At 47.4% G+C, this 16,154-nt stretch overlaps 2 protein-coding genes across 2 annotated transcripts in view; both read left to right on the top strand.

Moving 5' to 3' along the window:
• Nucleotides 1–504: 504 nt before the first annotated feature.
• Nucleotides 505–9,518, top strand: PGC (progastricsin). The gene is given in 9 exon segments (XM_019514231.1): nucleotides 505–3,940; nucleotides 4,626–4,776; nucleotides 5,069–5,186; nucleotides 6,258–6,376; nucleotides 6,952–7,151; nucleotides 7,825–7,944; nucleotides 8,240–8,386; nucleotides 8,897–9,002; nucleotides 9,139–9,518. Coding segments are annotated over 9 exon segments (1,329 nt in total). The 5' UTR covers nucleotides 505–3,728; the 3' UTR covers nucleotides 9,295–9,518.
• Nucleotides 9,519–13,405: 3,887 nt separating this feature from the next.
• The window catches only part of LOC109295384 (gastricsin-like), a 12,551-nt gene continuing 9,802 nt past the window's right edge, over nucleotides 13,406–16,154 (top strand). Inside the window, exons 1-3 of the mRNA XM_019514230.1 lie at nucleotides 13,406–13,508; nucleotides 13,771–13,924; nucleotides 15,273–15,390. Of these exons, the coding sequence (XP_019369775.1) occupies nucleotides 13,450–13,508; nucleotides 13,771–13,924; nucleotides 15,273–15,390 (331 nt within the window). The 5' untranslated portion in view covers nucleotides 13,406–13,449. The remainder of the gene's footprint in view (nucleotides 13,509–13,770; nucleotides 13,925–15,272; nucleotides 15,391–16,154) is intronic.

Here is a 16,154-nt window from a genome sequence, read left to right as displayed (position 1 = left end):
AGTTGCTTATGGTGTTTATTGAGGATGCTTTATAGAATCCAAATGCTGGTTCCAGCCTGGATGCATTTAAATCATGGGTTGGAGGGGAGGGGGCGTCACTGGTTCAAACATAAGGAGGTGCAAAGCAGTTGTTGAAGTTGGGAAGAGACCATGGAGGTCCTCGGTTCATGGAGACTGTCCCCACCAGCATGGGCACCAGTGAAGGGAGCATGAAGGGTACGGTGGGAGTAGATGGAGAAAAGGGCATGATGAAGAAAGTGTTTACTGGCTTAGATGTATTTGGCTTCCAGCTACTTATAAACAGAGCTTGTTTGAGCTTATCATCTGTGAAATGGGCTGAAGGATGTCTGCCCCTCAGCACACAAAGTTCTGCCACCTCCAAATGTTCAGAAATCCTCTCCAGCCTCAGATCATGAAATGACTTAAAATACTTTTGCAACCTAATAAAAGTTTGGGTGCTTGTTATTTGCCTTCTGGTTTTTGAGCCTTCCTGCTTCATATTTTCCAGCTTTTCTCTGCAAACACAAAGGTTAGAAATTATTTTAAATGAAAGTTGAGACTCTCCTCATCCCGGTAGTTTGACCTTTTTCAGAAAAATACCAGGTATAAGGGGTGGAGGGGGGGGGGAGATCATTGCTAGAATGGTGATTTCTGGAAGGACTTCCGTAGGAGTTAACTGAGGTAGCCTGTTTTGGCGATGAGTAGGAGGGGATGGGATAGAAGTAGATTTAAATAGTGAATTTGCTGCAAAGAGGGCAAATTCTTATTTACTCCAGTGCCCTCTCTTATAATAGACCAGCAAATCAATGTCCGATATTTCAGAACAAACACAAGACATACTCTTTGCCTAGGACATAATTAACCTGTGGGACACCTTGCCCTTGCAGGATTGTTGTACCTGGACATTTTGGCTGGATTTCACAAAGGGTTCAACATTAACATTGGTGAGGAGAAGGTCTATGTGTGTCATAGGTTTGAATACTTGACAGCTATAATTCCTGATGCTTCAGGATGGACTTGCCAAGGATCAGGAGTAAACCTCCTTTAGGAGGAAGTTAACTCATAATTTCCCAGTAGCTTAACTTCTGGCAGTGCCTGCAGGGTACTGAACTGGACAGACCACAGCCCTGCACCGGCATGGTGATGGTTATACTTCTTGCCCCATCGACTGATACAACCAGACACCTGCATCTTTCCTTCTGTGCTTGCAAAGCTTGAAGGAGAGGTGAATGCTGCAAACCTGATTCTGATCTGTATGTATGTGGGGAAGTCGATGGGGTTCAACTAATCTCTCTTCCCTCTATAATGTTCTTCTGGCTTCTCTGTAATTGAAGCCTACAGGATGACCCAGTCCTGCCGTTCCCCTGGATCACATGAATTTTATACATGCCTTTTTCATAATTACATTCCGGAAGACAGAGCTTCTGCCATGTGGCTTGTGTCTAGACTGGGACCTGCCAGGACCTTAGGCGGGGATAGTTTGGGGGTGGAGAGGCAGAGGAGTACCACATACTTAAGGTCTTCCCTCTCCCTCCCACATACCAAGATGAATGTGCATCTAAACCACCCTGAAGTCTACAGCCTTGGTTATGTATGAGGAGACGCTGAAGCCTTTACTCTTCTGTAGAAGAGATTGTAAAGGAAATAAGTCAGTGAGGCTTTATTGGTTTGCAATGCTATGAAAGTGTTGCAAAGGATTAAAAGAGACTGAGACAGATGGTGGCTATCTGCTAGAGGCAGGTATGCTGTTGGACACTGATGGCTTGATCCTGAATTCTGAGTTTGATGCATGGTTTTCTATCCTGTGATATAAGGAAGCTCAGAAGAGAGGATCGTAGTTGTCCCTTCTTCTCTTAGAATCCACGAATCTTCTGTGGGATGTTTTTGCAGGGCAGGGACATCCACTGCAACTGGTCACAAGGATGCACCCAAGTCTCCCTTTGACCCAACCAGCAACGGGAAAAGGCAGAGAAGCCTCTGAAAATGGCAAACCCCTTCACATTCAGATTAAAAGTACAAAGGTTTCCCCCTCAAATGAGGTATTGATTCCATGGTGTTCTCACTAATCAGCTAAGGAATTACAGCCTCCTCCTCTGAGGAGGATTGAATTAAAATGGTTTACTGGGGACAGAATAAGAAGTAATGGGCTTAAATTACAAAAAGGGAAATTTTGAATATTAGAAAGGACTTTTTTTTCAGTATATCTTTGGTTAAATACCAGGAAGGATTACCTGGAATCACTGGAAGTTTTTTCTAGAAGCAGGTTAGACAAGACCTGCTTGGTTGAGATGGTTTAGATGATCCTGCCTTGGGCAGGGGGTCAGACTAGGTGACCTCCTGAGGTCCCTTCCAGCCTTGTTTTTCTAATCCTATCTCTGGAAATCTCACCTTGGCAACTACTAAGAGTCTAGGTTAGCTGAAGCAATGACTATAAATAGCTGGATGAACTGTATGGGGATTTTGATAGGAGCTAGTTGTTGATATGGTCATTTTAGGGGATGGGCAAGGAGTTGAAGTAGATGTGACACAAAAGCTTTTGCTGTTCCTGTCCTTAGTGACCTGTTCCATACACCGAGGGCTTCGTTCTGCAAGTAGTGAGCAAGGCCACTACTGGAGCATCCCTTGTAGATCCAACAGAGAGTGACAAGTGCTTGTGACTTGGGCTGTCTTCCCCTGATGCCAGTGCACAAAGTCCAGATAAGTAATTAATTCTCTGACAAAAGTCACTGTGGTCAGATAGAGTTGAGGTGAACAGTACATATTGGTAATATGTTGCCAGCCCGAGATCTTCTGGGTTAAAATGTGTTAAGAAATGGAATTGCAGCTCTGTTTTGTCACGTCACCAGGTACCAGCAATAACCGCATGACTACAATTAAGGCATTTTGGTGTTTGCGAGGCCTGGAATAAACTGATTTTTAACTGCAATTTTTCATGTCCATTTCTCCTGCCTAGTGTAACTACAGGGCAAAGTGAGGCTATAAGTTATTTTTGCACCTCCTAATAGGCCAAGAAATTTGGTGCAGATGGCCATTTTACACAGATGGCCTTTTGGACGTGATATTTTCACCTCCTTTATTATAGGCACTTCCCTTGCCCCACTAGTACGACTTTTACTGTGTCTATGTGAAAAGAATTGGTTGTGCACACCAGTTGCAAGTGCAAGCTAAGCATGTGGTCACGGGCACAATGTGGGTTATAAAAATCCTTCCCTAAATTTCACCCTTTGTTTAAATAAGAGGTCTCCTATGGGGATATTTGTGCCTTCCCAAGTGTACAGAGCACCACTATGGTGCCGAGTTCTCCCTGCAACGTTCAGCCCAAACCAGCGTGTTTTTGTTTCTTTAGGACGTTCCATAACCTTGGATGCATGTAGCTCTTGCAGTGTTGCAGGCAGAAATTGGAACTGGAAACAATGCAGATCAGACAAATGACTACAAAACATGTTAGTCTTTCCATTTGTACCCGACTGCCACGTGTGATCAAACTTTTCTTCCCTTTACCTTTAGGGAAAACTGTCAATAGGCCTATCAAACTCCAGATAAGTGGAAGATAAAGAGAAACATGGTGGTGGGCTGTTGGTCTTTGGAGGAGTTCTGATTCTTCTTATCAATCCAATTTTGGCCCGTTAGCCATTTAAAAACAAAATGGCATTTGCCCTTCTGATAAACCAGCTGGTTTTGAGATAAGCCAGAATGCAGAGTTTTATTGATCCAGTGATAAGCTGCTGATGTGTGATCGGGCAGGGGTGGAGGGAGCAGACAGGGTGGCAGGCCCTTTTGGGTATATAGGTAGGGATCCTAGAGGTCCCATGTCAGCCCCGTGTCCAGGACTGAACTGCAGTGACCCGAGGACCCTTTGGGAACTGCTTCCAGAGAAGAGCACCATGAAGTGGCTGATTCTTGCCCTGGTGTGTCTCCACCTCTCTGAGGGGATAGTGAGGTGAGTGCAGAATGACACCACAGCTGCCTGGCAGCAATTTCTGCAACGGTGGCTGGAGGGAATGGTAGGAACGGTGTGGGGGGTTGGTTTGGACGGGGGCCGGGACCCCTGGATTGTGCCCTTGGCGCTCTGGTGGTCTGTTCCTGCAGCCTTGAGCAACTTATTTAATCCCCCTGCATATTATAAACCTTCCTCCCTTTTGAGCAGTGAGAGGTGCCTATTCAAATGCCAGTGTATTTTTAGGAAGGATGACTAGCGTCCTCTTCTATGGCCTAGCGTTTTCCCTGAGTTCAGAGAAACAATAGTGAAGGATTGGCTCTAAAATTAAGCACTAGATTGATTCCCAAGTAACGCTCTCCTAGTTTTAGCTTTCTGTTGTGCTACTCACTCACTCCTCCAAGTAGATCACATTCAACTGCCCCAGAAGATGAAAGATATGGGGTCAAATTCATCTCTGCTGCAGCTACACGGAAGTCAGCAGGGCCCAAGGGGCCCAGTGTTCAGCCCAGTGTAGTGGACCATACACCAGCTAGATCATATAGCCCACTGGAAAAAAGATCAGACGCCCCCACCCAAAACAACTCAGCGCTGAAGAATGTGAAAGAAAGGGAGTGGGAATAGGAAGAGTGAAAGAGGGAGGCGAGAGCCATCCCACTGACTTCATCACTGTCTCTATCCTGTGTAGAGTTCCCTTGAAAAGATTCAAGTCCATGCGGGAGGTGATGAGGGACAAGGGCATGCTCAAGGACTACCTGCAGACGCACCATTATGACCCAGCCAGCAAGTACTACAATCAGTTCTCTGTTGTTTCTGAACCCCTGGCTAACTACGTAGATGTGAGTATCTGCCTGGCTGCAAAAATAAGGGGGAGGAGGGAGCAGAGAGAAAGGAAGGAGGGTGCCCATGGGACCGGGGAGGGGGAAGGAGACCGTTCCTTGAGCAAAGGAGCAGGGGTGGGAAAAGAGCAAGCAGAGCATCTCCCTGACCCCACCTGGCCTCTGGCTGCTGCGCTGGCGTGAAGTGAGCTTTGCCGCGCAGCAGGCATCTCCTGTTCTCAGTTGTACTATTGTCTGGGGAGCGGTAGGAAGCGGGGGACTGGTGATGAGAAGAGCATCTCTGTTTCTCTAGATGTCCTACTATGGTGAGATCAGCATTGGGACCCCTCCCCAGAACTTCCTGGTTCTCTTCGACACGGGCTCTTCCAACCTGCGGGGGCCTTCCGTGTACTGCTAGAGCGAGGCCTGCAGTGAGTAACCTCTCCAGACAAGGGGCTGGGGGAATATGCCTTCTCCAAGGAGGGAGGTTCTGTACCGCAGTTGCCCATCCCAATCGCTAAGCCAGCCTGAAGCCGGGGGTTAGTCAAGAATATAGACATTCTTCCAGTCCCCGTGTGCTGAGAGTTGTGTAGTGTCACTGCAAATTGATAGGTAAGGGGGAAGAATTGACTTAGATTGTGACTATTTTGGGCAGGGACCATCCTTTTGTGCTGTGACTACAGCTTAGTCCTGGGCCGTGACTCTGACTCTGGCTCTTTGGGCCTAGCTCAAGGCTAATAGTAATTGGTACATATGAATCTGCCAGACAGCACTTTATGGGGTCTTGTTCAAATGCTCTCAGCCTCTTCGTGAGGCCACAGAACAGTGCGCCAAGGCACCTGCATCGCCATAAGGACCCTATGGTTTGCATAGGCACCTGCTGTGTTTTCAAACCACTGCGTACCCCGAAGGATGGGAGTGGGAAAGGGAGGGCTAGCAGCTAAAGAGCAGGAGTGTGGGTTATGACTGTGCTACCTCAGGCGAGTTGTGTCCCCTTCTGCACCTCAGTTCTCCAACCTGTAAAATAGCTGCGATAAGCCCTACCTCTGAGGTGCTGTGAGACCCAACTGTGTGGTGCCTCGAGAACTGGAGCAATGGGCTCGAGTTGCAGCAAGGGAAGTTTAGATGAGATATTAAGAAAAACTTTCTCACGAGGAGGATAGTATAGCACTGGAACAAGATACCCTGGGAAGTGGTGGAATCTCCATCTTTGGAGGCTTTTGAGACCAAGGGAGACAAAGCCTTGGCTGGGACAAAGTAGTTGGGGCTGGTCCTGCTTTAAGCAGGGTGTCGGGCTAGATGTGACACCCCGAAGTCCCTTCCCACCCTCATTTTCTCTGATTCTATGATCTTCAGCTGGAAAGCTTTACATCAAGGCAAAGTATGTTGTTAGGAGATGTTTCCAAAGGAGATTAGAGAGCTAGGCCCCAGATTCAGTTCAAGCTGGAGTCCATCATTTGTGCAAGCTGAAAACTTAACGCTGTTCCTTTTCTCCTGCCCAGCCAACCACCTGCTGTTCAACCCTGCTAACTCCTCCGCATAGTCCACGCAGGACCAGAGCTTCTCTCTGCAGTACGGGACTGGCAGCCTTACAGGAATCTTCGGCTACGACACCGTCACCGTAAGTAATGGTGTTGGTCAGGGAGATGCCAGAGTGACTATCGCTTTAGCATTAGCTGGAAGAGATCAGATGCCAGGGCACTGAGCAGAACCTGGAAGAAGGGGCTCCAACCGCCTCTGCATGCTGTAACACATCTATGTCATGCAGTGGTCAAACGCCTCTTATTTCCAGGGCTTGGAGATCTGGTGGACATGTGGTTTTGGCTACCAAGACCTACTGGGAAATTCTCTGTTTAAACAACATGCTGTTAAGTGCCAAAGCCGACGCATCTGTTCCTCTCCTCATCTTGATGAGTATGGGTTGCAACCTGTCTTTTATTTTTTCAAGTAGCAGGACACCTGAGAGTGTTTGTGTTGTAATCCTAACCCTGCCTCTGACCTGCTGTGCAACCTCCAGGCAAATCACTTCTGCAGTCTGTGCCTCTGTCTCCCCATCTGTATAATGGGGGTGATGGTCCCTGACATTTGGAGGGTTAGATTCAGCGCACACTGGACTCTCCTTCTGAACTTGGGTGGATTGGGCAGCCTGCTCTCTCTGTCCGGTTGTAATGGCTGTTTCCTCCCACTGCCCCACAGATCCAGACCATTGCCATCTCAGACCAGGAGTTTGGCCCGAGTGAGACGGAGCCTGGCACTAACTTCGTCTACGCACGGTTTGTTGGGATCCTGGGTCTGGCCTACCCTGCCATCTCCGCCGGGGATGCCGCCACCGTGATGCAAGGCCTGATTCAACAGAACCTCCTCGATGCCCCACTCTTCAGCTTCTACTTGAGCCCGTACGGAGGAGACCGTTCCCCTTCCCTTACTGCTTGTGCACTGCTTTTGGTTTCTCTTGGTGTGGTGTGGGCCTCTTGGGTTTCCCACACCTCCAGGAGGGCCCTGGCTGACTCGGGAGGCTCATCACTTGTTTTCTCTTCCCTTCACCTTCAAAGCACCCATTCTGTTTGGCACCCTTTCCTATTCACAACTGGTCAATAAAAGGGAAGCTCCATGAGGTCATTCACCCTTCCCGCCTTCCCAGCAAGAAAGGTCCTGCCAGGTAGCAATGTTAACCCCTGCTCATGGACTGCAAACCCAGGCTTCACCATAGGATTTCCTCAGAAGGCCAGGGGCCAAGCATCCACACCTGGATGGAATCTGTTATAGCTTAGTATGCCCAAAAACTCAGGACCATCTCTGCTTGCATCACAAAATCATCTGTTTTCTCCAAGGAGTGCTGGGGCTTTGCTGAAACACCCATTGCAACTCACTTTGAGTTCTGGTGTTAGGTGTATGGCTGGGTGCCTGGCTCACTAGGTGAATACATAGGTGTCTAGACATCTGTGCATCTGAGCATGTTGAGCAAGAACCATGAGGACTTTTGCTCCATACCTCATTCTGCAACACAGTTTGTTTTGCACTCGGGATCTTGTCGTAAACAACCAAGCACTTTCTCTCCTCTTATATTAGGCAAGATGGCTCTCAAGGCGGTGAGCTCATCTTTGGAGGTGTTGACTCCAGCCTGTTCACTGGGGAGATGATCTGGACTCCTGTCACCCAGGAGGCTTATTGGCAAATTGCGATTGAGAGGTAAGGTGATTTACACTTGTCTTTTGTAGGCAGCTGGGCCCTGATCTGTATTCTGCTGAAGTCAGTGGGATTATACCCATTGACTGGGACTTGTGCTGTGATGGGGTTTTGAGTCTCTGGGATCTGAGGTTCCTGAGTTTGGTCTGTGTGGCCTCAGAGACCCAAAACTTCCTAAAGAATTCTCTAGGTACTATGAAAACACAAACCTGGGGTCCTCAAGTCAGGTCCCTCAGGTTTTCCATCATGTGGCAGAGATGGGGAGGATGTACAGACCTCTTGTATTTGGTTTCCTTAGTTTCTCCATCAATGGACAGACCACTGGCTGGTGTAACAATGGCTGCCAAGCCATTGTGGACACTGGGACTTCCCTCCTCACTGCTCCTGGAGATGTCTTCTCAAACCTGTTGGAGTCTATTGGAGCTGAGCAAAGCGGCAACGGCCAGGTAGGAAGAATGGCAGCCCATGGCGAGGCTTAAAAGTGGAAGAGAAGGACATTGCTAATAGGTAGGCTTGTGCTACCCAAGAAGTCTGGTCTAGTGGGTAAGGATGGGGACTGGCAGGCAGGTGTTCCTGGGTCTTCTCTCAGCTCTAGAGAGTGAGGAGCATGATCTAGACTTATAATTTGGGAGTCTGAGCTCCTGGGGGCTGTTCCTGCCCCTGTCATTGACTCCTGCATTGGCCATGGGCAAAGCATTTAAGTGTTTTGCGTTTGTCCAGCCACGAGTACGTGAACTTAAATGTCTTTGGGCCTTCAGAGTGCTGGCAGGATTAACATTTGTGAAGCATCAGTTGCCTTCCTGTGGCTCGCGGTGCAAAAGAAGCACAAGTCATTGGTTTCCATCTAACGGTCCTACAGAGCTTTCGTGGGTTCCTGGGAGCTGCCTGAGGTGCAGACCTTTGCCGGAGATGTGTGGTCTCGTGTGTTAATCTGCTCTGGCTCTTTCCTTCCACGGTACGTTGTTGGCTGTGACAGCATTGATAGCCTGCCAACCATCTCCTTTGTGATCAGTGGAACCAGCCTCCCTCTGCCTACGTCATCCAGGTATGCATTTCTCATTGCCCTGTCACCCACAGTGCCTCAACTTTGTGCGTTGAGGCAAGCTGCCATTTTGATACGGGGTGCTGGATAGTTTGGGCTCTTGTCGGAGCTACTGCCCTGAAGTGCATTAACTTGGCATTATTTCCTCCTAACAGAGCACAGATGGCAGCTGCGTTGTTGGCATTGGGCCTACTTACCTGCCATCCCAGAACGGGCAGCCCCTGTGGATCCTTGGTGATGTCTTCCTCAGGTCTTACTACTCAGTTTATGACATGGGCAACAACCAGGTGGGCTTCGCTCTTGCCGCCTAAATGAAACCCACCCTCTTCTGTGCGATGCCATACCGCTTCCCGCCTCTCCGCTGACCCTCCGTGCTGTGACATAGTGGTCCCGACTGCTTCTCTGCCATGTCCTGAGCATTTCTCTCCACTGAACTCTGCCTTTTTTTGTTGTTGTTGTTGAAGCCTCTCTCTCTTGTACAATTGGTGGTATGAAATTCTGGGTTCTCATCCAAAGGTGACTGCAAATAAATAAAAAGGCATAAAAATAACACGATTCAACTGGAGTTTGATCTGTTTTTTCAGTGTCAAGTAGGTTTCCCTGTTAAATGCGCCTGATGTCATAGCTTAGGAAGAAACAAGGAGTTTCTCCCAATCAGTAGTACTGAGCCACGGCGAATTAACAGCTCACCCAGCCACAGGGATTTTGTTTTAAATACAGATCGTTTTAAATGGGGCATTGTGTATAGAAGACAGTGCCTCAACTGTGCTCAGATTACAGGCTGTACTTGCTAACTGGCCAACTTCCCTTCCCACCCCTTGTCAGGGTCTGATAATAGGCCGCGCTCCTTGCCTGTAGGTCTCAAAGCACCCTTAGATGGAGAATGAGGTTTGGAGATTTCAGCAGAAAGCCGGTCCCTTACTAAGCTGGTGGCTGAGAGAAGGTAGATAGTGTCTCGTGACTCTCAAGCCCTTGCTCTAACCCCAGCACTTGAATCCCTGCGTGAACTCAGGCCAGGTGTTTCCCCTCTGTGTGCCGCTCCTTAACCCCTGTGAAATGGAGGCTAGTACCAGCCTGATGATTCCAGCAGAGCGTCGTCTCCTCGGAATTTGCTAGCTGGGAAAATCAGAAATTTTGGCTGAAATGGTCTAATGTCGCTGAATTTCTGATGCACCCCTGGAGGCTTTGGGTGTAAGGCTACCATTTGGCTTCAGATTTTCAGTGCAGAGAAGTGTCCTTGGACCTCTCTTTGATCTTAGTACAGGGCAAGAAGGGCCTTTAGGTGGGGTGTGTCTGCACCGCAGACTATGGCATCATGTAGAGAGATCTTGACCTCTCTTTAAACAAGCTAGTGTGTGCACCAAAACCAGTCTAGCTGCGGCAGCCAGGAGCTTCACATGGACTAATTTGTCCTCCTTTTAGCTCACCTACCCAGTAAAGTACTTGTAGAGTGGTGGGTTTGAAGTGATAGGGAAGAGTTTCAGTTATTTAGCTGGGTAGACACTATCCCTGATAGGCCCCATTGACTCCCCAGGCCATGGGTGAAATGCAGGTGCATTTCACAAAGGCTGGTGAGAATGGGCAAATATCCTCAGGTCAGAGGCTAAGATATTTTAGACGAAGATGATCCTGCCTTGAGAGAGGGGGCTGGGCTAGATGACCTCCTCAGGTCCCGTGCAGCCTGGTTTTTCTGATTCTGTACCTTCGCTGTTATATACCGTTCAGTCTCGCAACACAGCTGTCCCAGTCCTCTGCCCAAATAAATCCCTTTTCTCCAAGACACCAGACATTCTCATCTCTCTTTCTCACAGGCCCAGTGTCTTGGGCAACAGTTTTATTTTCACTTTGTTCGTAGATTATACTGCAGTCACACGATTCCAACATTTGCCTGCCCTGTCATGCTTACTACATGGCACCAGATGTACTTAAGCTGCAAGGACACAATTGCGTTTGAAATAACTGTTTGCTACCTACATCCAGATAGACTATGCCTAATTCCAAATGGAAGTTACTGAATCGGTGATGTTCTGGTGGCCGCTACAAGAGAAGACGGGGAAATCCAGAAGAGACCTCCCAAACCAGTCCAAGGGATACTATTAGAATATCTACCTTAGACCTTCCTTGAAGAGTTGGGTTAACAAGATATGAAACATGACTTGCCATTTGGTGTTGGCAGGGTTCAGCTTATTTAACAGCCTTGCTGGAATAACGGGGTAAGGGATCAACCCAGCCACCTGGTGTGATGACTTGTTCTTGTCTACATACAATCACGGTTGTGTTAAAGGTCATCTCCGTTAACCCAGTTCTGGCTGTTTCTGTGCACCGACACTAGAGGAGACTGTGTGCTCGTATCATGCATTCAGCTGGTCACAAGGTAAAGTCCTAGCGAAGACGAAGCAGTTTGTAGTTGTTGTGTGTGCAGGTTGAGATAAAGACTATGGGGGGATCCTAAGGTTGACCTCAACCTGTTCATGCCCATTAAATGTATGACAGCGTTGTCTTGACTGTTTACCTCACTTGAGTTATGATGAGCTAAGAAGATGGTTTTCTTCCTACTAAAGCAAAGATGTTAGGGGCTGGAAAGGACCTCATGAGATCATCAGGTCCAGCCCCGTGACTTTGAATGAGGAGGACAGTTTCTGACTTAGCCCAGAGAAGAGCTAGTAGAAAACATCTTGCAGCAGCTTTTATTTTGGTGGCTTTTCAATATAAATGGTATTTTTCTTCAGAAAGTATAATGGTAACTCAGCTGAAAACGAAGCCAAGTGCAAGGCTGGGGTAGGAGTGAGCTGTGCAGTCTATGATGTTTTCCATTATAGTGTGGTAAGTTGAGAGAAGGGGATGAACTGGAACGGGAGTCTGCGTGTGTGTATAGGAAGCAGCAAGAAATACCACAAAATAGATATAGAAATGGAGTCGAAAGCCAGCGTGTCACAAGAAGTATTGGGCCTATGACCGTGAGACAGATCCAAGAAGGCTAGGAACAGATGTTGCATTTGTCTGGACAAGCTGCACCTTTGTTTATCCGGGAACAGAAATATCCTAGGATTGGTGTGTACGCACATCACCCGTGTAATCGGGGTTTAGTGAGTGGCTGAATGCATTGCCACTTTTCTGCTATTGATTCAATAATGCAATCCCGGGATAACCATTCAGACTCCCTTTGTGATGTTGTGAAATTAAATGTTAGTACTTCTGATCTCCTGTCCTGGACACAGAGCTTGTCCAGACTACGTGCAAAACTCAAATGACTAAATCATAATAACAGTGCCTTTTGCACAAGAATGCAAGCTTGTGGTTGGGACCGCCCGAAATACAGCAATTTTTAGTTAACCCCATCTCCTGCTTCTAGTATTGAATACATCCCGGGTCTAACAACCCGAGATCAATTATGAATAGCTTTCCCTTTCGAAGTGATTGCCTCTCCCTGTTACCACATTCCTCACCAGTCTAGGTTGGCTAACAAATCTTTTGGGATCTGCCCTCTGTAACAATGACCTATGCAGTGCCCCGCAACACATGATCCGAGGTGCTAGCGATACACTGGACTTGATTATAGCTTGCTTTATTTGCTTATTGCAATAGAGTACCTGCCACTTTCCTATTAAGCTCATTCTCTAATTAATAAAGCCTTTCTGCTTAATATCGATGGAAGTGTCATGTCTATCCTCTTAAAGCCCTAAGTATCCCATTTTAATTGCAACACCCTGAACCTTCTGAAAATGCATCCCAGGACAATGGATATAGATGTGTGGATGATTGCACTTTTTCATGGGATAGAATTGTTTAACCCAGGACAAATGGGATGCCTGTTTGTAGCTAAAGAGCCTATCTAGTTAAGTCTTGCTACAGTGGTGCTGGGAACTGGGAGCAGAAAAATCTATCTTCTGCTTTTTTGATTCCTTGTAAATGAACACAGTTGCATCGCAGGAACACTTCATCACATTTGTTTCTCCTTTAACTGAAATGACCCTGCTAGATGACAAAAGTCTGGTTAACAGCTTGGGTTTAAAGAAGGATAATGGTATCATTTAATTGCCATGCATTATAAGAGCAACTATTCCTTTGTTTGGAAAAGACCTAGCCAATTTAGGAGGTAACAGATAACACTTCAGTGCACTGACACTTTGATAACAACTCCCTTTGTTCTGAGCACAAATTTGCTTCTTGTCAGATCTTAGTAATGGGATTTTACTATCAAAGGTGCTAATTGTTCAATAACCTCAGTTCGCAACAAAGGAGAAGAAAAAACTTCTGGCACTCCTCCGGAAATAGAGTATAAGGAAAATATTGACATTGGCTGAGCATGGTGATAAGTGAAACTGGGCGCCAGCAGATAACGGGTAAAGGGAGTGGCAGTTCCTGGGTATAAAAGTAGGGAGTCCAGATTGGAGGCTTCAGCCCAGCCTTGCAGTGGTGACCAACACATTCTGTACAGGAGCTGGTTGCTGGAGAAGCCGAGCACCATGAAGTGGCTCATCCTGGCCCTGGTTTGCGTCCAGCTCTCGGCGGAGGGGATAGTGAGGTGAGTATCCCGGTGCACGTGTGGCATGATCAATGCATAGAGGTACTTAGCCAGGTGATACCCACAGTAGCACTACTGCATTCAGCTCTGCCATGTCCTTAGGGTCCTTAAAAATCCTGCTAACACTAGGAGTTTTTGAAACATCTGCATGTGCTTCAGTGCTTTGGGTGCAAGCACCCCAAGCAGTAAAAGGCCCCTGACAAGAGGTGACCTGACATATTGAGCAGTTGATTTCTGGAGCTCTTCCCTTCATCCCATGCAGAATCCCTCTGAAAAAAGGCAAGTCGGCGCGACAGATCATGAAGGAGAAGGGGACGTTGGATCTGTTTTTGAAGCACCACAAAGTTGATCCAGGCAGGAAGTATCACTCCAGTGAATACAATGTTGCTCATGAAACGATCACCAATTACTTGGACGTGAGTATTAAAACCGACTTCTCGCTGTCTGTCTACCTCCCTGTCTACCACCTACCTCACCAATCTATTTACTTGTAAGAGAAGTCTCATGACTTCTTTCTTCTTTTTTCTTGATGGTCACAAGTCAAAAGGAAGAAGTAGTGATTCTTTTTCACCATTCTTGGAAATCCGTATCTCCTTGGAATAGTTGGTGCTTTGGAGGCAGGTTGCTTTGGAAGAATTGAAAGGAACATACCAGGCAAACAAGTTCAACTTCTAGTTTTATTTCTTTTTGATAAAAAGGCAGATTGGAGGCTTTACTGCTTTTTATTCCCCCCCAACTTACTCACCAAAGTCTTTATGTTCTCTGGGTGGCTTCATGTTCCTCCTCCTAGGAAAACCTTGAAGAGCTAAGACTCGGCGTTCTGTTCTTGGCTCCACCACTGAATTGTTGGGTGACCTAGTTTTCCTGTTATGACCTCCCATCCGTTCAGAGGCCCGGTGACCACAACCGTTTATTGGAAACCAGAAATATAGGTGTAAGAGTCAAGCAATAAAACCTCAGGCTGTGAAGTACAGTATTGCACCACCTACTAGGACAGGGGTGGGCAAAATGCAGCCTGCCAGGCCATTCTATCCGGCCCGCGGGGCCCCTAAAAACATTTAGAAAATTAATATTTATCTGCCCCTGGCTGCCTGTCATGCAGCCCTCGATGGCTTGCCAGAACTCAGTAAGCGGCCCTCCGCCCGAAATAATTGCTCACCCCTGGACTAGGAGGTCAGGCATTCATGCATCCTTTGGTCTGTCGACTCTGACATGTCCCAGGGTCATTCTAAACTTCCCCTTCTCTCTTCTTGCACATGTTTATCTCAGCTAAACGTGACGGACATGTCCATCTTGCCACATTCAGTTAACAAAAACACTTTGGTATTTCAACAGCATTTGAGCTGACTGCATATGACTGGAATATTTTTATCAAAAGTTACTATAACTGTTACGTTAAATTACTGCTGGCACTTGCCAAAAAGCAGCTATCGGTTCTTGGTACCTAGCTTACTGGTGGTGGCCTTGACTAATGCTGGTTGTTTTTTTTTAATTCTGAAGTAGCTGAAAGTTTTGTTTTCACAGGCATTCTCATCAAATGCAGCCTGAAAGGGGGCGGGGGGGGATCCTAGCACTGTTTGGGTATCAGATGCCCTGCATGAAACAAGTGCAATGGGACGTAGGTTCCTTCATGGTTTGTGAGGCTCAACTGCATCTCCAAAGAGGTGGTGCTGTTATTGGAAATTGTTATATGGACATTGTTATTGACAATCAGGTAACAGCACATTGGACTCTACCTTTGCATGCACTCTCTCTGTCCTGCAGACCTACTACTTCGGAGAGATCAGCATCGGGACTCCGCCGCAGACCTTCCGCGTCCTCTTCGACAGCGGTTCTTCCAACCTGTGGGTGCCGTCTACCTACTGCCAGACAGTGGCCTGTTGTGAGTATTGCTCAGTTGCTGAGTGTTTAGAAGATGTGTGACCTGGTCGCGTTGCTCTTCAGACACATAGTAAAGCTCTGATTAGGCAGAGTGGATTCACTAGCGCTGGAGAAGAAATTTCTAGTCCTGTTGCTAGAGTCACTGTAGTGCACCATACTGCCATGTCTACTGAGGATGAGCCTATGTCCCAGTTTGGCCAGGACAGTCCTGGATTTTGGAGGCCAGTCCTGGCTGATGGGTGAAAATTAAAACAAGCATCCTGGGCATGGGGTGGGGAGGCAGAGCAGCATGAGCAGTGAAATAGGAAGACTTAGAAGACAGCAAATTTGCCCTAAAGTAAGTTAGCTTTATCAGTGGAATTAACATTAAAAAGAAGAGAGGCTTGTTAACCCCTGTTGAAGCAAAGAACAATAGGTCATGAACTCCTTTAGCTGCCCAAATAGTAATACCAGCTGCAGCATGCTGTCCCACCCCTGCTTCTGCCTGCAGCGGCCCCACTGACTTGAAAGGCAGGGGTGTGGCAGGGCCGTGTCCCATATGGTCCCGTATATACTTGACATTTCACATTGTCCCATATGGCCACCCTATATACTTAAAGACGTGTCATTGTAGAGACCCCACATTCTGAATGGTAAAACTGTGCTCCAAGGACTCGGCTGGTGTGACTTGACACAGCTCTTTGGGCTACTGTGCAGATGCTAGCTTAGACCCTCTGATGATCTGGTCCAAAGTGCTTGCTGTGGTGATGGGAGCAACAGGAATAT

This window comes from Gavialis gangeticus, unplaced genomic scaffold, assembly GCF_001723915.1.
Source record: "Gavialis gangeticus isolate Ggan-Ray unplaced genomic scaffold, GavGan_comp1, whole genome shotgun sequence".
Taxonomy (NCBI): Eukaryota; Metazoa; Chordata; order Crocodylia; family Gavialidae; genus Gavialis; species Gavialis gangeticus.
This window is presented reverse-complemented; position numbering and strand designations above follow the sequence as displayed.